Source organism: Fusarium odoratissimum, assembly GCF_000260195.1.
Source record: "Fusarium odoratissimum NRRL 54006 unplaced genomic scaffold supercont1.23, whole genome shotgun sequence".
Taxonomy (NCBI): domain Eukaryota; kingdom Fungi; phylum Ascomycota; class Sordariomycetes; order Hypocreales; family Nectriaceae; genus Fusarium; species Fusarium odoratissimum.
Window position 1 is genome coordinate 191,502 of NW_022158708.1, and position 21,618 is coordinate 213,119.

Genomic DNA, 21,618 nt, shown 5'->3' on the forward strand with positions numbered 1-21,618 from the left:
TATATGTCAAAGACACCAAAGACCTGAATCGCCATTAGACTCAGGGTTCCAACCCAGATTTGAGTTTGTGCCCCTTATTCTAGGATTTGTCGACGTTAGACCGCATACGTAATGGTTCCCTAAAGTTGTCAGCTGTCCTTAGGGCTTTCGAGCAAGTTTATCAACAACAGAATGCACTTTATTTGCCAGATGTCGTCGCTTCTTGCCTTTCATATCAAGTTCTGGGAGGGGATAAATCGCCGATCAATAAGAGTATGACCTTGGCTAACACGATACGCGAGGGATACCAAGACATCTTAGCAACTTCTAGTACGCATCGCAGTCTTCTCTGATCTAGACGACCAGCTTAAAGAAGTACACATATTCTCTGTGGGTAAACCAGCTGAGACGATGAGTTCCGAAGCGAGGACTGCAAATTGCCATATTCTAATGTTGAATACTTTAAATTCGACATTCATATACATCGGGAATAGTCCCTTCGTGATAGCCGTTTCAACTCCCATGGATCTTCAAAATCTGGGGTAGTCCTTAGTCATCGAGCCGCTAACCTGTAAAATTCCCCCACTATGTTCAAGCTTTCACCAACATCTGATCGCATGCATCAACACCAATATGCTTCAATTATACCGGTAGTCTCCATGTACACGTACCCACACAAACCGCAGCCGCCATGATTCGCCAACACTTCGTCGCGGCGCGCAGTTCACAGCATAGAGTCGCGGCATTGGCACTTTATCGAGCACTCTTGAAAACAGCGTCCAATGTGCCCTTACCGCATCATCTCCATCCTGGTGGACGGAAACACCCTTTGACAAAAATAGTGAGAGAGAGATTCGCCAAGAATAAGCCACTCACCAGTTTCAGGCTTCTTTACGACTCAATGGCTGCAGGATACAAGGTTTGAGGCTTGAACAAGATTTGGTCTACATGGTCTAATGTTCTGTTCAGTTCCTTACTTTATTAACGAAAGGACGAGATACAAAGTCGCCCGAGCACTCTGAAATCCTTCGACATCTCCGGAAACGCAACTTTACGGCCAATCTTTCGCGTCTAGAATCCCCCTCCTACAAAAAGCCACCCCGTTCGAAACAACGAATCAATCCTCCACTTTTCACCAAAGTCTCTGCCTCTGATGAGCCTGTTAAATACGAACCAACTATCCGCCCTCTTCCAAAAACTGCATTTGTAGGCGAAAGAAAGGCGCCAGTTACTGGTAACACTGCTGAGTTCCTACCGTTCGTGCGAATCAAGAAACCACAGCCGAGGGTGTTCTCACGGGCAGTTAGTAGAAAGACAACCATATTTCGACGGTCTGTTAACACTCTTTTGAGTGTTTCCAAAAAGGACATTCCGAGGGCTCGATTAGGCGATCGTTGGGACGCTATGATGGACACATTGCTACTTGAGGAGGGTCTTACGGATGAAGTTGTACAGGATGGACCATTAGCGTCATATCATTTCACTGCGACTCTGACAAAAGCTTGGTGGGATCAAAAACTTACGAAGATCACAGACGACCGGACGGCTCGCGCTAAAGCAGTGAGCAGTCTTATTGAGCAGGAACTTGCACTGGTCAAGGAAGAAAAGGAGAGTGGCGCAGAGCCAACTGATCCTAAAGTAGCAAAGGAGACTTTGGATACAATCCTAACAGAATATCGCCAAAAGCAGACCGAAATGGAACGAACGAGAGACACTTCATTTGAAGACCCGTTCTTGTCTGAACAATGGATCGCAAAGACACAAAAGTTAGAGCGTGAATATGCCAAGAAGTATGAAGGCATAGTGGACGACAGTGATAGAGGTGTCTCTTGGGCAAAGAGGCAAGGGCTGGCCAAGAAAGAGAATTCTCTGTTAGGGGCGGTGGAATCTGACGAAGATGCTCAATTTTTCAGTCACGTTGCGGCCATGCGAAGAGGTCGCTAATAAAAGGGTCTGTAATCACCTTCAATTATACCCGGTTTCGGTCATTTATAGTGGAATTGGAAAGAATATAGGCATGTACAATATAGATGGGATATGATACCCTTTGTATTCAACTTTTGGCTGCAAATGCTGTGTAGATCATAACTTGAAATGCACAAAATTCCCAAAATCGTATGCCCTAAACATCCAAATCATTCATCAATGTCGTCATTCTGTCAGGATACGTGTTCTTAGACAGGTTCTGCCTCCAGCTGTCTATTAGACCTATTCGAATGCGCGCGTGGTCGAGTAATCATCTTCAACGTCTTTTTCCCCTCGTTTGCTACTTCAGCCCAGCTCTTTAACGATTGGAGTGAGGGCACAGATGGTCGGCGTGTCTGATCCCCGTCGATGCTTGCGAGGTCGGACCGAAGAGTTCTCGGGGATGACATGGCGGAAAATGGTATTGAGAAGGCAGGGCTGCTCGGCTCTGACGGCGCTGGCCGGGGTTCAGGGGTCACCACTCTCGCATCGGGTTGATCAGGCTGCTTGGACAATTGGCCCCATTGAGGTACTTTTGCAGAGTCCACAGGAAGCGGGTTGCGGTCCAGGGCTGGGCTGCTTTGCAGAGGTGTTGGATTTGTCTCGATGCTATGTCGAGAGAATACTGAAGAGGACATGCTGCTATCCGTGAGGCTTTGGTCACGGTTGAGATTCGGCGTTTCACTTCGAGACGGTGTAACTGGCAAGGGGAGCTTCGAGCCAGATCCGCGCGAGCGCAAAGTATAACCCGAAATATTGGTGAAACTTGGTGTTCTCGAGGTCGGGAATTCAATTGAACCTCTGGGGGTTATGTCATTCGGAGGTCGCGGTGAGACGGCTTGTCGTTGTAGTGGTGAGGCCCTCTGCTCTGGTGGGAGACGCTGATAAGACCGAGACCATGGCTGAAAGGCTGGCCTTGCCGCTGGCGTAACCGGCGTCGACTTCGATTTTGGTGGCGATTCAAGCCCAGGCCCAGATTCAAGATTCGTTGTGCTGCTTCGATAGGGTCGCGGCATCGCCATTTTGCTCGGGGGCTTACTCGTGCTACTCCTCCTTTTGGCATTATCTGCCTCTAAGGTATGACACCTATCCTCCATATCTTTGAGCTTCTTTTGAAGCATGACCACAGCCTGTTTATGTTCATCGACCTCGCGCTGGAATCGAGATTCGTATGTTCTGTCTCGTCCTTCGAGCTCGGCAACCTTTTGTTTCAAGCGATCGTTTTCTTTCCGAAGGCTCATCAATGCCGTGAGCTTTTTATCCCACTTGTCTTCGACCCACGATATTGGCCTTTTACAACACTCTCCATGATAAATTTGATGAATTCCTCCGAGCATGGATAGTTTATCATCAATTTTGTATGCGTGTAATCGGTTTTTGGGGTTCGGAGTGATCATTCGAGCAATCAGGTTGACAACTGGCCGGGGACGAACTGTTTCTTGGCCCTCGTAGGTAAACATAAAAGGGGGAGTGACCAAGGCATGAGAGGTAAGCTTTTCCAAGTGAGTATTCAGCTTCTGCTCTCGCTCACGAAGCTGTTCTTCCTGGGTATTCCTAGATGGGTATCTTAACGCCTCGTCAAACTCGGCTAACCGAACATTATACAGAACGGTTGCAATATTTAGAAATACTAAACCAAGTGAGTAGATATCTGACAACTGCATGCTGGACCCGTCGTTGGCATACAATTCAGGTGCTCGCCATCTCTCAGTTCCCGGTACTCCCTCTGTCATAGTTTGATCCTGTCCACTAACATCTCTCGAGACGCCAAAATCAGCAAGGTAGACTCGGTCTGCCTTGAGCAGGATATTAGATGGCTTGATGTCGAGATGCCTCACATCATTCTGGTGGCAATAGGCCAATGCGCGAGCAACGCAACCTATTGTATTGCGTAAGAATTCGAGTGGGCATTTTGTTGTCGAGTGGAGAAGCTGGTCTTCAGACGATTGCTCTATAGCGCTCAAATCCTTGATGTCTAAAGCATCTAGCCTCTCGAGGATATCCTCACGGTCCCCTTCTCCCATGCGCAAGTATTCCAAGTCTTCGAGGAGAGTGCTCAAATTACAGACGGCAGCAGGCCAGATGAGCAGGCATAATTCGTGGGTTCGAGGTGCGTATGTGGCAACCAATTTGACGACATGGCGATGGTCAAGTTTCTGCATAGTCAAGCTCTCCTTGCGCAAATCGTCGATAGTAAACCCGCGTCGACGTGGGATCCTCTTACGCGCAAGACAGACAGACCCGTAGGAGACCTTCTCAACGCGACCGAATGCGCCATATCCCAGATCTTCAAGCTTAGCAAGTTTTGTATCGAAGCGCTTCGCATCGGGGCCATTGAAGAGCGGTTTGTTTCTGCGCAGCCAATGTCAGCATCGAAGGTGTGCGCAACTCATCGGCTATGAATAGCTTACATGCCGGGCCAACTATCATCATCGTTCCAGCTTTCTATGATGGTAAGCTCCTGGAGCTCGCGCTCAGCCTCCCATACACGACCATAGTGCTGGGTCGGACCTGTTTGCCCGACTCTGGTCCATCCCCGGGTCCAGTCGCCCATGCTGAGGGACGTTGAAGGCAAAGCAGATGTCGTCGAGGGTGCGGTGATAGTTCGCGAAATGGTAGCGCCGTCAGAGTAAAACAGGAGCCATAGTGACAAAGCCCGATATCTATATTGGTTATAGGGTCAACAATGATTGACGGAATTGTTTTTTCTGGAGCAAAGAGAGCAAGCCAGGCGCATATGCTGAAGATGCTGGCGTGAAGATGAATGAAGAGGTTGTGAAACGACAGAAGAATAAAGTCGTCTGTTGGTGGGCAGGAGTTGAGTCTCGGCCCTTGTCGCGAAAGAGGCAGTGACATTTTGGTGGCCTGGTTGTGTCCAGCACAAAGCTGACCCATTAGGACTACCCTGAAGCGGTGGAGGGTCTTTGAGGGTTGGACAGCTGCTAATTGGATCAATTGAACGCAAATTTCTGGTGCATGGATAGTCTACATAAGTGGATGAGTGTATACATCCTGGTTTTCTTTGATCATACTGCACGCATTAGACTGGATACAGTTGGTTCAAGCAATGGTTTGCTCTCTCTGTCTTGCATTTACATATCAACTCTTGGTCCCGCCCAAATTCATCCCCCGCTTTGGACACTGCCTCTTCAGTGGGTCAAACGTCGCTCCGATCCGCTGGAACCCACTAACCATTTAAGGCTGAGCCATGGCCAAGCCCCTCTCATGATTGATGTCCTGGTACAGATGCATCTCATAGATTGTTTCGAGAGGGTTGAACGGTCAACAGTGTCTTGTGTAACATTGAAAATACTTTCATTTTGAACCCAAGCACTTGAAAAACACCTCTATGAAAAGACAACAAGCAATTCCAAAGCCTGGGTTTCCTGTTCCTCAATGTGGTACCTATCTTGATTGATCATCACTTTTCTGGCGCTAGTCGATAAGCAGACATCGATCGGCATTTGAGATCCTAGCTGATGCACAGCCCTCTTTCGGCTTCACCACCAACCCCAACATTATCTCACATCTCTACCCCTATCATTCCACCATCATTCAAGTCTCATCCTCGCCTTTGCTCCGTACCCTCCGCATATCCCCACTCCGGCATACGGAGCACAATCGGCGGAGCTCCGAGCTTCATCCGGCTTCACCGGAGTCGCACAGTCGTTGTCCCGGCAGTTACTCTTGACACATATCAAAAAAATCATAAACTCGAATCATTTGTGACTACGGCTGATTATCACATGATTCATATTGACCGTGTCCCCTGAGGCTATCATCCACGGACTTCATCGTTCAATACACCCTCCATTTCAGGTCACAACGCCCTCATTTAAAAACCAACCACCATGCTTGAAGAACCTCAGACCGCTCCTGAGTCATTGCCAACGCGGAAGCGATCCAAGGCGTCTGAAGAAAACGACGAGGAACGGAGTAAGAAGCGATCAAGAGGCCGTCCACGCCTTGACACCAGAGATGAGACGGCTCAAGATGTGAGTTCATGCGATGAGCCAGCCTGATCTCATTCTGACTAACAATTTTCACAGCGTCGTCGAACGCAGATCCGACTGGCTCAAAGGGCCTATCGTAATCGCAAAGATACTGCCATTACGACCCTTGAGGACAAAGTCAAGGATCTTGAAGATGCTAATGAAAACATGAGCAAAGAGTTCATGAACTTTTTTGACTTTGTTCTTTCACAGGGAATGCTGGAGGGTGCACCTGAAGTTGCAAGACGTCTCAATGATACAACCCGCAAGTTTCTCTCACTCACAAGGAAATCTGCCGATGACTCGAACCGCGATGGCATCGAAGATACTCCAGCCCCTGCGCAAGCACAAGAGCAAGTCGTGTCACAGCCCCCAGGACGGCACCCATCTGGCTCTGACTCTAGCACTTCTGGCTCGGGGAGTGGTGAATTCATGTTACAGAACCCACCTGGTTTTAACACTTCTCAAGAGAAGAGCCTGTCTACTCCGCAAAGACCGGACGCCACTATACGGCAACAGGCTACGCCTCCCTTGAACCTGCCTTACGAAATCATCACAATGCCAACTACAGATAATGCAAGTTTCCCGGTTTACGACACACAAACGACAGTTAGTTTCGAGCAAAATCCTTTCCTTCAATCACCCTTTCCCAACGTTCATTCGCCATCCACTTATGCGCCCCAAGAACGGAGCTTTGGTCGCCGCCTTCAGAGAGCAACTTTGGAGGCTGGCCTGAGGTTGGCATCGATGGCCAACCCACCTCCCCATCGATATGCCGAGGTCTTTGGATTTTGTCTGCTATTCGAACCCAGGGAGTCTATCATCCGCCGCATATCTAGCACATTGGCAAGAGTGAGCCAGGAGTCAATGTTTGTCTGGAGGTATCCTTTCACAAACTTGGGTGGTGCTGGGACTTTCTTCCCAAATAATGGAGAAGCCGGAGGAAGTACAGCAACGGGTGCCAATGGGAATGCGATACCGCTAGGAAATCAAGGTTTGGCACAGCATATGAAGCCACAGGAGATGACTGGGTTTTCAATGGGTCCTTTTGACCCAGATGTTGAAACGACCAAAGGTGATCGTATTGACGCTCGCATGCGAATGATGTACAAGGGATTTGAAGGGGACTTCTTCGATGCAGATGAGGTGGAAACATATCTACGTCAACGGGGTATCGTTATACCTGCTAACATGGATTTTATTGATGCCGAGATTGATATGGGCTCGTTTGACGAAACTCCTGACCTTTCAGGCTTAGGAACGAGCAGCAGCTTCTTCGGAACGCATCAACCCCCCGCGTCAAGCCAGGCGCTTTACATGCCGTCTCAGCATGCCACAAGTGATATACCGAGTATGTGGCAAAGCACGATACCTACCACCCTCGCTACCACCACAACGTCTATGACACAACCTTCTCCCATGGCACCTGCAATGGGCGTTGACTTCATAAACATTATGCCAACAGTTGAGGCCACCAACCCTGGGCAGTTCGGTACAGGGATGGGATCTCTCATGGATTCATCATACTTTCCTCGAGATTGGGCCCCAGATGCCAGTTGGATGAAGACAAAGGTGACGATGGACGTGAATCGACTAGTAGCAGGTGAGTTCCTTCAACTTGTGTTATGAAGCCAGTAACTAATAAAGTATAGAAATGACAAGCAGGGCAGTCTGTTTAGGTCGCACGCCAGGCTTACGACCAAAGGATATAGACAGAGCAGTTAAGTTGGCTATTGTACTGGCTCAGACATAATGTCACGTTTCATGTTTGCTTGCCATTGGGTATCATAAATCTTGAACGTTTAACTCCGATATGATTGAAGAAGAGCCTATGAATATTGGCGCATTTGCATGGTGTTGGGGGAGCATGAAACTCCTGTCAAACTTTGGGAGTTGGTTGAAGAAATCTTCATGTATAATATTACGGGCGTATACCCTTGAAAACCCTTGCCTACAATATTTAAAATGAAAACGCGGCAATGTTATTCTCAAAATATGTCAACATCTACTCTTATTGTCTGGATGAGTCCATATTGGGTTTGATCACGAGTGGGGCTCCGCATGTGTCGTAATGCTCATCTTCAGCAATCCGTGAGGGGAGATTGTCCATCCCTTGACATTTAACTATCTTGGTTTCTGATTTCAGATATCTTGCTTATAACCACCAAAGATGGAGTACAGAGTTCAAGAACAAACAATACCGAGACTGAAGCCTCGTCTTGTCATTCACGGAGGCGCAGGTAATATTCAGCGGGATACGTATCCGCCGGAACAGTTTCGGGCTTATCGGAAAGCTCTTATTGACATTGTGAGTTCATAAACGGTAGCATGAGGAGCCCCATATTCTCAAGTATCTAATTGGTCTTTTTAGGTCACCAAAACGGACCAGTACATGAGAAGCCCAGACGAGGTAGTCTCAGAAAAGCCATGCAAGAAGCTCCCTTCAGCTTTGGATACTGCAACCTACGCAGTCCGTCTTCTGGAGAACAATCCCCTATTCAACAGCGGACACGGCGCCGTGTTCACTCGCGATGGAGCCATTGAACTAGAGGCCTCAGTCATGGTATCCCGTGGTTATAAGAAGCGAGGCGTCGGTGTCATGGGTCTCCGCCATGTGAAGAATCCCATCCTCCTAGCCCGAGCAATGCTTGAGCATGGCGAAGACGATCTGGAGGCGAATCCCCGAGGAGTCAACTCAGGCGATCTTGATGTCCCATCCGCACAGGGACATACACAGCTCTATGGAAAGGCCGCCGAGCAGCTAGCACAGCAGTACGAACTAGAACTTGTCGACCCTAGTTACTTCTTCACCCAACGTCGTTGGGATGAGCATGTCCGGGCTCTAGAGCGGGAGAAGAAAGGTCAGGGGCAAGCAACCTGGAGTGCGACTGAGTATCTACCTCAAGGAACATGCGGAGCAGTAGCGCTCGATCAAGACGGTGTTATCTGCGCTGCAACCAGTACAGGAGGTCTAACGAACAAGCTCACTGGTCGTATTGGTGACACGCCTGCAATTGGGTCAGGCTTCTGGGCAGAGGAATGGGCCGAGGATGGTGATCCGACCGGGTCGTCAACGTGGGATCGTTTGAAGAATGCCATGACCGAGTCGGGCCCCTCACTGGTGCTCAGCGATGTTCTGAGAGGAACATTGGCAGACTGCTTTCCGAGTCCTGTGACGTATACTCCCCTCGAGGCCAGGGGTGAACGAGTCTCAACCACGAGGTCCATTGGTGGCTCTGGAACTGGCAACGGCGATTCCTTTCTGAGGACAAATGCGCTACGAACCCTTACAGCTATGGCGAGGTGGAAACCAGAGTCAGGTTCCAAGGCTGTGACCCATATTGCAGGCCCAGGCGGAGAGCTGCAAAGAAGTGCGGGCGATAGATGGCGCCGGACAGGTGAGGGTGAAGGCGGCATCATTGGCATCGAGAGTGTTGTCGTTCGTGATTCGCATGGTCAAGTCATTGAGACTCGGTCTGAAATCCTAATGGATTTCAACTGTGGAGGCATGTTTCGAGCCTGGATTGATGACGAGGGAAACCCCCAAATGAGTATCTTTAGCAATGAGCCGTCGGACGACCTATAGACAAGCGAAAGCAATACGAATGACCATAGAGTGGAACAGGAATGTCATTTATATTCGTTCTGTACCCAATCCGCGATAAACAAACGTAGCATAAGCATCAGCAGCAGGAATTTCCCTTTCCTATATCTCTTGGACCTGCCAGTCCACGTGCACTCCCAAGTTTCTCTCCATCGCTTGGTATAATGCACATTCGCTCTCTTTTCCCTCATCAGACATAAGTTAGTCTGTATTCGCAAGAAGTATGGCAACTCCATCGCTAAACCAGATTCCACCTTCCCGAAACCCTTCCGATATCTTGTTCTATTATACATGGAACGCCGACCCGATGCGAATTGAAAGGATTAAAACGTCTGCCAGATTTTTGTTCGTGGTGATGGTGATATTGGTGCTTAAAATACAAGAGGCATGGCTCTTCAAAAGCCCGGCCCGGAGAATTTGTTGGTCGTCGTGGTGGAGTTGAGAGTGGAGGAGTCGAAGGTTGTTCGATCGTCGTTTATGGATCATAGTATTTCATTTCGTCAGATGCTGGCTCACAGAGTAGCCTCCTGAGGTGGAGGCTGAGGAGCTTCTAGCTTGGTGCTACCAGCAAGCATCTTGGAGAAACCAATACCGACACCCTCGATGACGGCAAGAAGAACAGCACAACCGATGGCACCGTTTCGGGCGGCCTTGTAACCACCTCGGATGGCGAGAGAGCCACCAGTGAAGAAACCAGCAATAATAGCGTTGTAGGGATCCTCCTTCTGGCGAACACCCTTCACAGCGCAGTCGAATGTTGAGAAGAGACCACCCCAGACACCAAAGTTACCACCGAGAACCGGGGCGCGCATCTTGATGGCTGTGATGGCGCCAATGCGTCGCTCGCCATAGGGAGAGTTGCGGAAGCCCTTGATTCCATGCCAGATAGTACCACCGATAGCCTAGAAAGGCAATGTTAGCTATGTCCTGGGTTACGCTCATCGCAATTGTCGCTGTAATCGATCGTCCACAGCATGAATGGCTAAACTTACGCCCATACAAAAGGCACCACCAAAGTCATTAAGAATGACCCAAGGGCAAGGGTCTCGTCCGTGATCCATGACTGATTATGTGTATTAAAGCTGTAATGGAGGGGGAGTGCAAGGGCTCGAGGACGAGGCTGATGACGGCGAGGTTTGGATTTGAAAAATGTGAGGTCGCCGTAAAAGGTTGCGGCCGACCGGGCCTTGAATCGCGCAACGAGTGAATTTTTCGGTGGCGGCTGTTGGATTATCCGAGTATCGATAACGGTTTAAACCGGCCTCGGCAGCTCGAAGCTTCCATCTTGACCAGTTATTAATCACTCCAGTCTGAAGATGAGGCGAAGAGGATGGAATCTAAAGCTGGACTCAGAACAAGCTCTCAGTTAAAATTTTATTTCACAAGAGTTTGTCTCTTCTTTTATGCGATTTTGGAGCTCTTCGTTGGGGTACTCTTCGTTTCCTTACCAGGATTTCGTCAGTTTTGTCCCACTAACAAACCCCAGATCCCGTCCCGGCCGAGAGCGGAGCAGGAGCTCAACGACATGCCTATTCAGGCTCGCCGAAGATTGATGTGAAGTCGTAAGCCCATGTAAATGTAGTATAAAACGGAGCGGGAATTTATTTAAGGTAGTAACGTCTTGTGCCCATCAATGTGAATGTCTCCCACCATCGCCAACTGTGCACCATGCCTCTCAGAGCCTTGCCAGCTACCGAAGCCGATGCTCATAGAGCTGTGGCCATTGAGACTGTTGCCTATGGCCCGAGTCCAGTAGGCACAGTGTTATTTCCGGGAGGAGGAACTTCTGAGTCCTCAACAAGAGTCGCAGATCTCATTGCCTCTCTCCGGAAGGATGCGGCCTGCCGATGGGCTAAAGTCATTGATACTGATATAAAGGAAGAGGAAGACCAGATGATTGCATTTGCTATGTGGTATATCTGGGAGACTCCACCAACAGAGGAACAACATTCCTTCCCATCTTATCGGGGACCGAGCTGTAATGCGGAAGCATGCGAACTCTTCTTTGGAGGCAAGAACAACATGAGAGTGAATTATATGAAAGGAAAGCCATATGTTTGTATGTCTCAATGTTGGATCTTAAATGAAATATGTTCTCTGACTAGCCAAAACCCTCAGATCTGAAACTCCTGCATACAGACCCGAAGCACCATAGACGTGGAGCAGCATCTCTTCTGCTCGATTCGGGACTTGGAGAAGCTGATCGTCTGGGCATTCCGGCATGTCTAGAATCTTCAGTACAAGGACGAAAGCTTTATGAGAAATTTGGCTTCGAGGAGGTTGATAGCCACACGTCTGACTTTTCAAGCTGGGGAGGTCCATCAGATGTCACAGTTCCTCTGATGATTCGTCCTGTTGGAGGTCGACCAATTAACAAAGAAAGTCAGTGAACAGCACGTCGTTTGGCAAATGGAGTACATATCTAGACTAGACATTTGGTGCAATACAATATGCTAGGATTATGAGTTTGTAGCCTTGCCCAGTCATTCGACAATGTTGACCAGGTTTTTGAGCAGGCATTTATATGCGGTCACCCTGCCTGTGAGATTTTGATGAGAACCCCAAAGAATTCAATCGTATTGGAGGTTTCATTGTGGTCAGTTAATTGACCTGGCTGTGAGGAAGTCCGTCTCCAATCCCACTTGGTCGCAAGAAAGGAGCCATAGCAGAAGACTGCCACGAGCTTTCACGTTTGAGTGACCCTGCCAGGATCATATCTAGTTCATAAGAATCACTTTTCAATAAATGCTAGACCAAATCGATGAGAAAGAAGAAAAGCAGACGGAAACACATTTATAAGGTTGCCGTTATCTGATCATCTTATCAATAGGTCCATCCACCGTGTTCATTGATGGAATCTTCTTGAGGACCCTGAAACCGCCGGCTCGCTAGGGGCCGAGTGGCTGGCAATGGCACGTGCGCACCCAGTAACGGAAAGGTTCATGGCAGTGGGGCAATTGAACCCTGTATTCCATTAGGTTTCCATCGTCACTCTGCATCCAATGTCAAGTCGAGTCGCGTTGGACAAGCCAGGTCTTAGTTCTTGCACCACTTCAAATCTTTTTTATGTGTTCTTGAGTAACATCAGTTTAAAGACTATCATCTTTATATATCGCCAATGTCGTCGGAAGAATTATCTCTACCTGTTCTCCCCGCTGTGTCGTGGGATGAGCAATCGCAGACCTTCAGCAACAATCCTCGGAAACGCGTCCGCAATGCCGCTTCAAAGCACGCGCCATCCTCAGCTTTCAACAATTCAAGTGATCCCGCCATATTCTCCAGTGATGATGACCCAGCATTGGACAATTATGTAGAGGGGAGACGAAAGAAGAGATACATTGGTTCATGGTTTCAGCAACATCCCACCTCTTCCGACTCGACCTTCAGTGAGATTCATGTCCCCAAGCAGAGGCGTCAATGGACGCGACAGGCAGACAGTGGTGTCTTCCTCGGCAGTGATGGTAATGAGAGCGATGTACTAGAAACAGTACCCGAAGTTCCAAAACCCAGACTTCCACAACTTGATCGCGTCGTCCGCCGCGTCTCAAGAGCTGAACAAGTTGCGCGTGACAGAGTCCGTGCCTGTCTTGACGCGGGCGAAGAGACAATTGACTTTTGGTCATTGGGACTGGAAGATGTCTCAAACGATACAATCAGTCCTTTGTCGCAGTTTACCTGCATCCCGGTCGTGACCAAGGATGTTGCCTTTGAGCAGAAGGATCCCGAGATTAAGATCTATATGGCCCAGAACCGGTTGACACGGGTTCCTGGTGCCATCTTCGATCTAACGTATCTCACAATCCTGAGCCTCCGCCATAACAAGCTCACTGAACTCCCCCCCGCTGTTGCGAAACTTCATCATCTAAAGGAACTCAACGTATCACATAATCGTTTACGGCATTTGCCCGTGGAGTTGCTGGAGCTTTTCGCACCAAATAGCAGACTTGACAAACTTGTTGTCCATCCTAATCCATTCTGGCAACCAAATGAGAGCCTGGAATTGACAGATGCTCAGCTGAGCAACACACTCTTCTTCCAGGCCGAGGCGGGAGCCTCGCCGACGCCACGTTTAGCGAGTCGTGCACTAGGTCGAAGTCCTCTACAGCTCTCAGATAGTACGGGAAGGATTCTGTCAGACTTCAAGTTCCCAACAGACCACACAAAACTCATTCTGCCCGTTGATGAAGGAGAGCCTGCGTTTTGCCCATCGTCCTCAGTCTCATCCATGACAGAGGCACAACGTCTCGAAGGTGCAAGCCGTGTGCCTAGTCTTCTCGAGACAGCTCTGCGAGCTTGTTATTCCAGCACTCAGCTTTCAGAGATGCCGTACTACATCCCGGAAGGGCTCAACCATCTCAGGAAACTCCTGGAGCGAGCACAAAGGCAGAAAGAGGCTGGCGGATTGACATGTTCACGCTGTCGAAAATTAATGGTCATTCCCACCACCAAGTGGGTTGAATGGCGAGAAGTTCGGACTTGTAACAGGGCCAGCCACGATAACCCAGCTCTCGTACGGATGACACCGTTGAGTATGGCAGAAGGCGAGAGGACGATACCGTTTGTAAATCGAGGATGCTCATGGCGATGCCGTCAGGGAGACATTGATAAGAGCAGTTGGGGGCTGCCGAGTGGAAATCTTGTCACAGTGACAAATGAGGAAAGCTAGCAAGCATATTTGGATAAATGGCGTTCGAAGGACAAGCAGATTGAAGAGGGCTTTAATGACACCTTGCATTGTCTTTCCGTAAACATACAGGCCCGCCTTGCACGCGTGCTCACTTCGCTGATGCTTACAGAGAATCACTAAGGCTAATTTGTGTCACTGCTCGTTATCTTGGTCACTTACACACTTGGCCAGATCACAACCTGCCCCCTGTCTCTTTCAAGTGCATGCATGCGACGCCACCTAGTAATCACGGCAACCCGGATCAGCAAGACAAGCAAGCTTTGATCTTTGTTATCTCTTGGCCTGCAAGGGTCACCTTGTGCATCCTGCCTGTAGGGGATGTGGCTCAGTATTACAACAGATTCTTGATATGACAAGCATATGCCGTAAGACCCTACTGATACAACGAGCAATCAAAACTCCCATGGAAGCATCCGTATAACAGGTATAGCAGTTTCTGGAGATTTCATTTTATATGCTGGCAGCCTCAGCTATCTCAGACGATCGCACTGCCCACAGCACGTGGTGATAGAAGGCCTGGGAATGATATGTATTGTGTTATGCGCGTTTACTGTGCGCATACATGACCACAAGGCCTCTTGGTTCCCAACTGTTGATCAACGTCCCGTCTTGAACTTGTCATGTAGCAAGGACGGATAATGTACGAAACTGTTCCTCGCTGGAATATACAGTTTCCTTCCTCGTATTGGGCCAAGTTGAGCAAGTGGTTTTTGAGGCTCTGGAAACACTGGAGAGTAAAAGCCCGATCTTTCTCGGAGAGCTGTCATGAGTCAGGACCGCATAGGCCTACTGTCACATCTGACAAGAACTAGGGCAACATCCGTCGCGGCTTTGCGTTGGGGCATTGATACTTTGACCATGTCTGACGCTGGCCAATCCAATAGTCAGTTCAACCGAAGCCACGAATCCTCTCCAAAGCACATTTAATCCCAGTCATCGTCCTCGCTGTCAACGTTCCGAGACCTTCCAGCCGTTCCCGTCTTGATAGATTTGCCAGCCAATCTCTCCTCCTCAGCATCCTCGGCAGCTTGCCTCCTCTTGACAATACGCATGTCAGAATCAGGTACAGCACCGACTTCGACCAAGAGGTTGTCAATTTGTTGCATGGTTGTTCGGACGCCTCCAATAGTCGCCAATGTTACAATCTGCTTAACAATATCCCCCTTGTTATATACTAGAATTGTTGGGCAGTTTCGATCGGGATAGTTCTCAATGGCTTGGCTCGCTCGGATTTCACAGAACTTGATCTCGCCGTACTCCCTCGCAGCCTGTCTCCATAGCTCAGTCAAGACTCGCGACTCAACATTGTTGCCCATTGAAGATGTCAAGTTGACAAAAACCGGTCCATTTTGTGATGCGTCCGTGACTTCGCGCTGATACTCGGGTTTCGATAAAGGAAATACGCTTCCATACAAAGCCTTCTTTTGTAGGCTGTTCAACTCGGCCATGCGCTTTTGGCGATATTGCTCCAAGAAAGCTTCATCTTCGTCGTCTTCAAGTTCGTCCAGCTCGTCGAGGTCCTTGCCTTCCAAGCGATTCTCATGTGCCAATCTTCGTCCTTCAAGAATAGCCTCCTCAATCATAGGAGTCGGGCTGGGTGGCTTCTCAGGAATAACGCCATGTTTTCGAAGAATATCATTCCTATGGCGGGGTTAGAGCTAGCTCATGAGCATGGAGGGGTAGCAGAGAATTACCATTCTGTGTCTGCATTTGGATCGTCAATAGGAACATTGATGCGTTGTTCTAACGGGTTAGACATTTTGAGAGACTGAAGAAATAGAAGCAATTCTTCAAGAAGTCTCCTCAGTACAATTCGTATTGTCTAAAAGTGGTAGCCTACGACTGACGCAACTCAACTTCAGGCTCCTAATCACTGGCTTACGTACAGATACAGGCAGCTAGCATAGCTCTCGATGCATAACTCGCATAAACCCCTCCAAGCATATCTTGTATGCACAAGCTCCATCCGGCTCTATGTTACACCGAACTAGGCCACAACTTTGCGCCGTGTTTTATCACGTGTGTGGGAGTTACAACCCTAGAACGCTAAACTCGATTGGGCAACAGAATCCGCCCAGAGGCAAGAACCAGTCGTCCCCCTCAGAGCCACCGAACTTTTCCTCGCTTACCTCCTCCCACCCACCTTGCGAGCCTCAAATCTGATCCCGGATTTCGTCAAGCTTTCCCATTCTCGCAAGAAACCGACAAGACTTTTTCGAGAAAATCAGACAAGATGGTAAGCGACTGCCTTTTTCTGACGCATTTTACGATGGACCTACGATGGGGGATGGATGGACGACGACCACGTGTGTGAAAGACGTGGAAAGCATCGACCTCGAAAAGATCTTGCTGCCCGTGGCAAAAGTATCAATTTGATGGAGCACGACATCGATGGCACAATGGATGATGGATTGGACACGCAAAGGATATACGCAAGATGATGGAACAAGCTGGCTGACTCTCCGCCTTTTCAGGTTCTCGCCGTTGATCTTCTGAACCCTTCCCCGGCCGCCGAGGCCAAGAAGCACAAGCTCAAGGTACGATGCATCGACATATTTTCATGACGACAAAACTCTAACAAAACTAGACCCTCGTGCCCGCCCCTCGATCCTTCTTCATGGACGTCAAGTGCCCCGGATGCTTCACCATCACCACCGTCTTCTCTCACGCCCAGACCGTCGTCATCTGCCAGGGATGCACTACTGTCCTCTGCCAGCCTACCGGTGGTAAGGCTCGATTGACCGAGGGCTGCTCTTTCCGACGGAAGTAAACTGCTTCGCGGCGGTTTTATCTCCTTGGGTACTCATGACTCTTACGGTTCAACTCATGGTGGTCATCTCGGATCTGCAAAAACACAACCTCGACATGGACGGATAGAACAAACCGACGTTGCGAACATTTACCAAAAACCTCTTTGCAGATAGAAGATGGGGCACCCAGAATAGGGGCGTTTGGGGTCTCCGGATATCTTGCATGGCACATCATTCTTCTTTTTGTTTTTCCGTTGCGCGCCTTGTACTAAAGAGTCTTCTCGAGGCAGGAAGGAAAAAAAAGCACTGCATGGGTGGAAAGCTGGAGAAAGCCTTCACGAGTGTCCGGACTGGCCTGGCTAGGCCGGCTGGACACGAGGACGTGGAACCGCTGGTTGATGATCGCTTCATACCCGGGTGCAGTGGGTAGCGGAGGATGGTCACTGTGCTTTTGCGAAATTCACAATGGTTTCCACATCACCTTCTTGTTGACGTGAATGTTTCTAGTCGATGCGATTGAGTTGTGATGCTATCGTGCCTGTCGTAGAGCACACTGCTGTTGAAGATTGCTATGATACCATGACTTTTCCATCTCTTGATAATCTTTGCCGACCATACTCCTCACCAGAGCTATCGCTGTTGAGTTGATTCTACTTGATGATGATTGGTGGTATACGGCGTCATCGACAGTAGCCTAGACCCCTCATCCTATCAGTTTGCCTGGCCGTCGACTCACCGGATGACTCGATCCGGAGAGGCTCATCCGCTCTGCCGCCCATGAAAGCCTAAGGTAACTCAACTAAGCAATACCAATGTTAACTACCTTAATTTTCCATGAGAACCTGGGGAACCAATTACCCCGCGAAATGCTGTTTGAAGGTGTTTTGCCTTAAACTAAATGCATTGTAGCTCGAGTCATAGTTGATGATGATTGGATGAAATGAGGCTTGTGAAGATCTGAGCTTTAGAACATCGAGTGTCAAACATATTTGCTTCCTCAAAATTTCAACTCCATTTTATAATACAAGAACAACTTAAGACTGGAAAGTTTTCGGTGTGAAAAGATACATAGTACATTGTCACAATTGATTGTCTTGTACTGCTCATGTGATGACCTCGTGTGATGATATACCTAAGTCAGTAAGTCTTACATCTGCCCGTAAGCTTACCATGGATGGCAAATTCGAAGTGGAGCTTCAGCAAAGGGAAAGCAAATAAAATTCGGCGTTGCCGATCCTGAAATTGCTAGAACTTGCCTTCAAGTGTCGGTTTGCCACCGCCTTGCCTCCGTCTGCACACTTGCTGATCCTTTGGGGGGGGTTCAAGAAAAGTGCAGGATCAAGCCATTATATGATAGAATTACTTCTTAAAGGTTTAGTCTTCCATATTGACCTAGTATGCTTATATAAATAAAAACCAATACTTATATAAATATTGAATTATATGCGTCTACGTAGAATCTACCGGCGTTTCCGTCTCTTTCCTCAATACACAGAGAGAGTATGGTAGCTGATCATATAAATGCACCTTGTCAGATGACTCAGCGGACCATAGCCAAATCTCCAATCATTAATTTACGCGAAAGCGGCACGACAAGATCGCGTCGAAACGCGGGAGCCCGGGATCCACAGTACGAAATTGCTGTTAAATGATTGGGCTGTCAAGGCCACTTTGGGGATCGTCTTCGTCTTGGGGCAGGACAGGGGCACTTCACTTTCTCGACCCTGTTCTTTTCCTCACCCCAGCAACAAGCCAATATTGGCTTTCGACTTGTTTCACCCAGAAGCCCCTCTTCGCTCTGTTCTCCTTTTGAACCCTTGTTTTCTTCCCTCGATTGCGACGTCATCTGCGTTCTTACAAGAACTTACCTCTCTTCAATTCTGTCCATTGACAAACTCCCCACTCTACCACTCTTGAACTCTGTTTCTGTACTTGACTTTCTTGTCAGTCGTTGCTTACTGCGATCTTGTCTGCAACGTCATTCCATCAGCGTAACAACTATTGACGATTCTTGTTGAATCAATCAACACTACAACTTCACACCAACTTGCTCCAAATCTGCCATCATGTCTACTCCTCGTATCAAGCGTCAATTCGCCGGCGCCTCTGCCGACCCATCTCAACGTCAAATCACTTCCTTCTTCAATGCCCGATCATCCGATGAGTCTGCGATTGCTGAGGCCGACAAGCCCATGCAACCTACTCTTCCTTCAAACGTCCAGGCCAACCTACTCAGTGTCGGTATGCGAGTTCGCAAGTCCGTTCCCGAAGGCTACAAGACAAAGGGCACCAGTGCTTTCAAGCTCTGGACAGACAATGCACCTGTAAACGCTTCTACCGCTACTGCAAAGGCACCTGGCAAGGGTGCTTCCCGAGAGCTTCTCCCCTTCTGCGGAATCAACAAGGTCGGCGGCCTCGACACCCAGCCGGAATTCGAGGATGATGTACCAGACCTCGATGCTATCCCCGAGCTCACCATGTCGCAAGAGAGTGCGGAGGGCGAGTCGTACGACGGTTCTCGAAAGCGAATTTTCGACGAGGATGACGATGAGCTTGACTCGAGCTTTGACATGGGCAACCACGGAAACCCTCGAGTCATGGCTATTCCAGTTTCACGAAAGGGTGCCGGTTTAAGGAGCTTTGGTCAAGACAACCGGAACTCAGGATCTGACTTTGATGAGGCTGATTTCCTCGTCAACCCCGAAATGGACCTAGCCAACTAAGTCACAGTGTTGTTCATTGGCTCAAGAAGAGCTTTGTATGTTTCATGTTCACTAGAAGCTATGTCGCGGTGTCGCAAGCTTTGGGTCAGGCGTTCAGGATTATGATATATTAATGCTTCAGAGCGGTTAAATGTTATTGGATGGCAAAAATGTATCGGGACTCGCTGTATGCTGTATGGAAATAAAACAAACCGGTCGTTATAAGACCTACAATTATATCCTTGTCCACCAACTTACATACCAACGAATGGCTCTCGGAATTCTAGCAGATCTCGTTGTCCGTAAAACTCACCAGCTACCGTCAAGATCATATTAAGAGTTGCACGTAAATTCGCTCGCAGTCGCTGTTTAGCACTCTCCTTTTCAAGATCCTCCTCGTCTTCTGATGTCATTCCATGGCTAATCCGAGCAAGTAGTCGTTCTTTTGCTGCTTCGAGATTCTCCCGGGGCTCCTGGGCAGCAACTTCACCTTCTTCGGCTTCTGAGTCGGTCGCGATCTCCATAGCCACATCTTCGTCTTCGTCTTCTATCTCACCTTCTTCAGCATCAGGCTTTGGGGGAGATTTTGTCATGGGTTCCGTCACTTTGGGTGTCTTCTCAACATCTTTTTCGGGCTCAGCTGGTGTTGGATCATCCTCATCTTGCCCAGAGCTGAGAGCACCTTCGACATCCAGATCCTCTGGGTCGGCTAGGACTTCTTCATCACTGCTGCTTCCATCAACAGCTTCATGGGCCCCTAGTCCACCCTCTGCTAGCTCCTCCCTTAGAGCCGCCATCTCTGCTAGGCTCCGACCTAAGAGGACTGCTCTGCGACCAAGGTCACGAATCCAGCCAATCTCGGCGTAGTTGAGCTCGCCCTTGTCCGGCATTCTAGCAAGCAGTGCCCAGATCCAACGGCTTGTACGTTCTGGAAGCGTATACCCTTGACGAAGGAATTTACCACCAAGAAGAATGCGCAGGATGCGTAGTGTAGTGTCTTTAGACATAAGGGCGACTTGAAGTGGGTGGGGATCGGTTTCACGAAGGAGCCGTGACCATGTAGCTATCACCGCGGATTGATTTTCCGCAGGTGCATCAGTTTTTAGTTGGGCCTTGACGACACGGGAGACGGCGTTGGAGGGAAGATCGGCGTGAAGAATCGACCGTAAGCGGAGATATTGGTCCATAACCGATGCAAAGTAAGATTCATTCAGGGCAGCTTCTTCGTCGCAATCATCGTCGTAGTCATCTGGGTATTCGCCGTCTTCGTAATCGTCCTCTTCAGCCGCGTTGTCGGGCATTGCCATATATGCGCCGTCTTCATACCAGCCCCGAGAATCGCCAACACCATTATTGTATACAGTCCTGTCGATAGGTTGCTCGTCTTGTTCTTGGTCGTCGTTTCGGAGTTCGGGGGGGAGCTGGGGTCCTATTTGAACTTTTGGCGCAACGAGGAGATGGGGTATCCCGTTCGCTTCTTGTCTATAATACTCACCATATCAGCATCTGTGCTCTACAGTTTTGCGATCTTCAGCAAAGTCGACAAACGCGCATAAGAGGAGAACATACCTGACAGAGTTTAAATACGCCATCGCTTCTGAATCATCTTCGAAATCGTCCTCTTCTCCCTCCGGGATCGTGGTTGTATGGCCGTTTCCTGCGAAGACATATTTCTGGCCCCAGGTTGGGTCGATGCCAGAGTTTTGGTGCTGTCGCGTTTTGCCGCCTTGTTTCTTTGGTCGCTTTGGTTGAGGGGCTAATACTTCGCCTTCATCGAGGTCCTCGAGATCTCGTTTGGCTGCCATTTTAATATGGTGTTGATGCTTGTTCGAGCTTGTAGAAATTACCTAGGAGGATGAGATCGGACCCTTGAAAGATGAGTGCAGTTGCCTTATCGATAAGCCGGAAAGCTGCAGCTCATCCCGCTTTTTTGAACATG

General features: G+C 48.9%; 11 protein-coding genes across 15 annotated transcripts; 7 read left to right on the plus strand and 4 right to left on the minus strand.

Annotated features, from left to right (window-relative positions):
- The first annotated feature begins 439 nt into the window (after positions 1 to 439).
- FOIG_11789 (uncharacterized protein) lies at positions 440 to 4,978 on the plus strand. Its single transcript, XM_031212377.1, has 2 exons — positions 440 to 898; positions 949 to 4,978. The coding sequence occupies exons 1-2, from the start codon at positions 671 to 673 to the stop codon at positions 1,921 to 1,923; spliced, it is 1,203 nt and encodes a 400-aa protein (XP_031057771.1). The 5' UTR covers positions 440 to 670; the 3' UTR covers positions 1,924 to 4,978.
- FOIG_11790 (serine/threonine protein kinase) lies at positions 582 to 4,992 on the minus strand. Its single transcript, XM_031212378.1, has 2 exons — positions 4,356 to 4,992; positions 582 to 4,296 (listed from the first exon to the last, which is right to left on the minus strand). Exons 1-2 carry the CDS (start codon positions 4,496 to 4,498, stop codon positions 2,154 to 2,156), a joined length of 2,286 nt encoding a protein of 761 aa, XP_031057772.1. The 5' UTR covers positions 4,499 to 4,992; the 3' UTR covers positions 582 to 2,153.
- A 398-nt stretch (positions 4,993 to 5,390) lies between these two features.
- FOIG_11791 (uncharacterized protein) lies at positions 5,391 to 7,963 on the plus strand. Of its 2 annotated transcripts, XM_031212379.1 has the most exons (3): positions 5,391 to 5,939; positions 5,994 to 7,539; positions 7,589 to 7,963. In XM_031212379.1, exons 1-3 carry the CDS (start codon positions 5,796 to 5,798, stop codon positions 7,687 to 7,689), a joined length of 1,791 nt encoding a protein of 596 aa, XP_031057773.1. In that variant the 5' UTR covers positions 5,391 to 5,795; the 3' UTR covers positions 7,690 to 7,963. The 2 variants fall into 2 exon arrangements, with proteins under 2 accessions (XP_031057773.1, XP_031057774.1); XM_031212380.1 differs by lacking the exon at positions 5,391 to 5,939 and having other exon boundaries at positions 5,959 to 7,539.
- A 17-nt stretch (positions 7,964 to 7,980) lies between these two features.
- Positions 7,981 to 9,640, plus strand: FOIG_11792 (L-asparaginase). Its single transcript, XM_031212381.1, has 2 exons — positions 7,981 to 8,244; positions 8,308 to 9,640. Exons 1-2 carry the CDS (start codon positions 8,107 to 8,109, stop codon positions 9,520 to 9,522), a joined length of 1,353 nt encoding a protein of 450 aa, XP_031057775.1. The 5' UTR covers positions 7,981 to 8,106; the 3' UTR covers positions 9,523 to 9,640.
- On the minus strand, positions 9,176 to 10,906 carry FOIG_11793 (mitochondrial import inner membrane translocase subunit tim-17). Its single transcript, XM_031212382.1, has 2 exons — positions 10,533 to 10,906; positions 9,176 to 10,442 (listed from the first exon to the last, which is right to left on the minus strand). The coding sequence occupies exons 1-2, from the start codon at positions 10,599 to 10,601 to the stop codon at positions 10,053 to 10,055; spliced, it is 459 nt and encodes a 152-aa protein (XP_031057776.1). The 5' UTR covers positions 10,602 to 10,906; the 3' UTR covers positions 9,176 to 10,052.
- On the plus strand, positions 10,795 to 12,288 carry FOIG_11794 (uncharacterized protein). 3 transcript variants are annotated; one of them, XM_031212384.1, is made up of 3 exons: positions 10,839 to 10,969; positions 11,027 to 11,599; positions 11,659 to 12,103. In XM_031212384.1, exons 2-3 carry the CDS (start codon positions 11,209 to 11,211, stop codon positions 11,928 to 11,930), a joined length of 663 nt encoding a protein of 220 aa, XP_031057778.1. In that variant the 5' UTR covers positions 10,839 to 10,969; positions 11,027 to 11,208; the 3' UTR covers positions 11,931 to 12,103. The 3 variants fall into 3 exon arrangements, with proteins under 3 accessions (XP_031057777.1, XP_031057778.1, XP_031057779.1); XM_031212385.1 differs by having other exon boundaries at positions 10,853 to 10,927; XM_031212383.1 differs by having other exon boundaries at positions 10,795 to 11,599; positions 11,659 to 12,288.
- Positions 12,289 to 12,524: 236 nt separating this feature from the next.
- FOIG_11795 (uncharacterized protein) lies at positions 12,525 to 14,474 on the plus strand. The gene has a single exon (XM_031212386.1). The coding sequence runs from the start codon at positions 12,659 to 12,661 to the stop codon at positions 14,204 to 14,206; it is 1,548 nt and encodes a 515-aa protein (XP_031057780.1). The 5' UTR covers positions 12,525 to 12,658; the 3' UTR covers positions 14,207 to 14,474.
- Positions 14,475 to 14,655: 181 nt separating this feature from the next.
- Positions 14,656 to 16,178, minus strand: FOIG_11796 (uncharacterized protein). The gene is made up of 2 exons (XM_031212387.1): positions 15,922 to 16,178; positions 14,656 to 15,868 (listed from the first exon to the last, which is right to left on the minus strand). Exons 1-2 carry the CDS (start codon positions 15,984 to 15,986, stop codon positions 15,151 to 15,153), a joined length of 783 nt encoding a protein of 260 aa, XP_031057781.1. The 5' UTR covers positions 15,987 to 16,178; the 3' UTR covers positions 14,656 to 15,150.
- Positions 16,179 to 16,272: 94 nt separating this feature from the next.
- Positions 16,273 to 18,036, plus strand: FOIG_11797 (40S ribosomal protein S27). The gene is made up of 3 exons (XM_031212388.1): positions 16,273 to 16,463; positions 16,702 to 16,764; positions 16,815 to 18,036. Exons 1-3 carry the CDS (start codon positions 16,461 to 16,463, stop codon positions 16,995 to 16,997), a joined length of 249 nt encoding a protein of 82 aa, XP_031057782.1. The 5' UTR covers positions 16,273 to 16,460; the 3' UTR covers positions 16,998 to 18,036.
- A 597-nt stretch (positions 18,037 to 18,633) lies between these two features.
- FOIG_11798 (uncharacterized protein) lies at positions 18,634 to 20,026 on the plus strand. The gene has a single exon (XM_031212389.1). It carries the CDS (start codon positions 19,044 to 19,046, stop codon positions 19,698 to 19,700), a length of 657 nt encoding a protein of 218 aa, XP_031057783.1. The 5' UTR covers positions 18,634 to 19,043; the 3' UTR covers positions 19,701 to 20,026.
- FOIG_11799 (uncharacterized protein) lies at positions 18,634 to 21,537 on the minus strand. 2 transcript variants are annotated; one of them, XM_031212390.1, is made up of 2 exons: positions 21,249 to 21,537; positions 18,634 to 21,161 (listed from the first exon to the last, which is right to left on the minus strand). In XM_031212390.1, exons 1-2 carry the CDS (start codon positions 21,482 to 21,484, stop codon positions 19,934 to 19,936), a joined length of 1,464 nt encoding a protein of 487 aa, XP_031057784.1. In that variant the 5' UTR covers positions 21,485 to 21,537; the 3' UTR covers positions 18,634 to 19,933. The 2 variants fall into 2 exon arrangements, with proteins under 2 accessions (XP_031057784.1, XP_031057785.1); XM_031212391.1 differs by having other exon boundaries at positions 18,634 to 21,192.
- Positions 21,538 to 21,618: the final 81 nt, after the last annotated feature.

Excerpts from the sequence above, each read along its gene's own strand:
- FOIG_11799 (XM_031212390.1), bottom strand. The coding sequence starts at position 21,484 with ATGGCAGCCAAACGAGATCTCGAGGACCTCGATGAAGGCGAAGTATTA. Across the intron at positions 21,162-21,248 it reads GCGTATTTAAACTCTGTCAG|ACAAGAAGCGAACGGGATAC; the intron begins GTATGTTCTCCT and ends TGAGTATTATAG.
- FOIG_11798 (XM_031212389.1), top strand. The coding sequence starts at position 19,044 with ATGTCTACTCCTCGTATCAAGCGTCAATTCGCCGGCGCCTCTGCCGAC.
- FOIG_11789 (XM_031212377.1), top strand. The coding sequence starts at position 671 with ATGATTCGCCAACACTTCGTCGCGGCGCGCAGTTCACAGCATAGAGTC. Across the intron at positions 899-948 it reads CAATGGCTGCAGGATACAAG|TTCCTTACTTTATTAACGAA; the intron begins GTTTGAGGCTTG and ends TGTTCTGTTCAG.
- FOIG_11792 (XM_031212381.1), top strand. The coding sequence starts at position 8,107 with ATGGAGTACAGAGTTCAAGAACAAACAATACCGAGACTGAAGCCTCGT. Across the intron at positions 8,245-8,307 it reads GGAAAGCTCTTATTGACATT|GTCACCAAAACGGACCAGTA; the intron begins GTGAGTTCATAA and ends TGGTCTTTTTAG.
- FOIG_11797 (XM_031212388.1), top strand. Across the intron at positions 16,765-16,814 it reads CCAAGAAGCACAAGCTCAAG|ACCCTCGTGCCCGCCCCTCG; the intron begins GTACGATGCATC and ends TAACAAAACTAG.
- FOIG_11791 (XM_031212379.1), top strand. The coding sequence starts at position 5,796 with ATGCTTGAAGAACCTCAGACCGCTCCTGAGTCATTGCCAACGCGGAAG. Across the intron at positions 5,940-5,993 it reads GAGATGAGACGGCTCAAGAT|CGTCGTCGAACGCAGATCCG; the intron begins GTGAGTTCATGC and ends CAATTTTCACAG. Across the intron at positions 7,540-7,588 it reads CGTGAATCGACTAGTAGCAG|AAATGACAAGCAGGGCAGTC; the intron begins GTGAGTTCCTTC and ends AATAAAGTATAG.
- FOIG_11793 (XM_031212382.1), bottom strand. The coding sequence starts at position 10,601 with ATGGATCACGGACGAGACCCTTGCCCTTGGGTCATTCTTAATGACTTT. Across the intron at positions 10,443-10,532 it reads GTGGTGCCTTTTGTATGGGC|GCTATCGGTGGTACTATCTG; the intron begins GTAAGTTTAGCC and ends TTGCCTTTCTAG.
- FOIG_11790 (XM_031212378.1), bottom strand. The coding sequence starts at position 4,498 with ATGGGCGACTGGACCCGGGGATGGACCAGAGTCGGGCAAACAGGTCCG. Across the intron at positions 4,297-4,355 it reads GATGATAGTTGGCCCGGCAT|AAACAAACCGCTCTTCAATG; the intron begins GTAAGCTATTCA and ends TTGGCTGCGCAG.
- FOIG_11794 (XM_031212383.1), top strand. The coding sequence starts at position 11,209 with ATGCCTCTCAGAGCCTTGCCAGCTACCGAAGCCGATGCTCATAGAGCT. Across the intron at positions 11,600-11,658 it reads GAAAGGAAAGCCATATGTTT|ATCTGAAACTCCTGCATACA; the intron begins GTATGTCTCAAT and ends CAAAACCCTCAG.
- FOIG_11796 (XM_031212387.1), bottom strand. The coding sequence starts at position 15,986 with ATGTCTAACCCGTTAGAACAACGCATCAATGTTCCTATTGACGATCCA. Across the intron at positions 15,869-15,921 it reads CCAAATGCAGACACAGAATG|GAATGATATTCTTCGAAAAC; the intron begins GTAATTCTCTGC and ends ACCCCGCCATAG.
- FOIG_11795 (XM_031212386.1), top strand. The coding sequence starts at position 12,659 with ATGTCGTCGGAAGAATTATCTCTACCTGTTCTCCCCGCTGTGTCGTGG.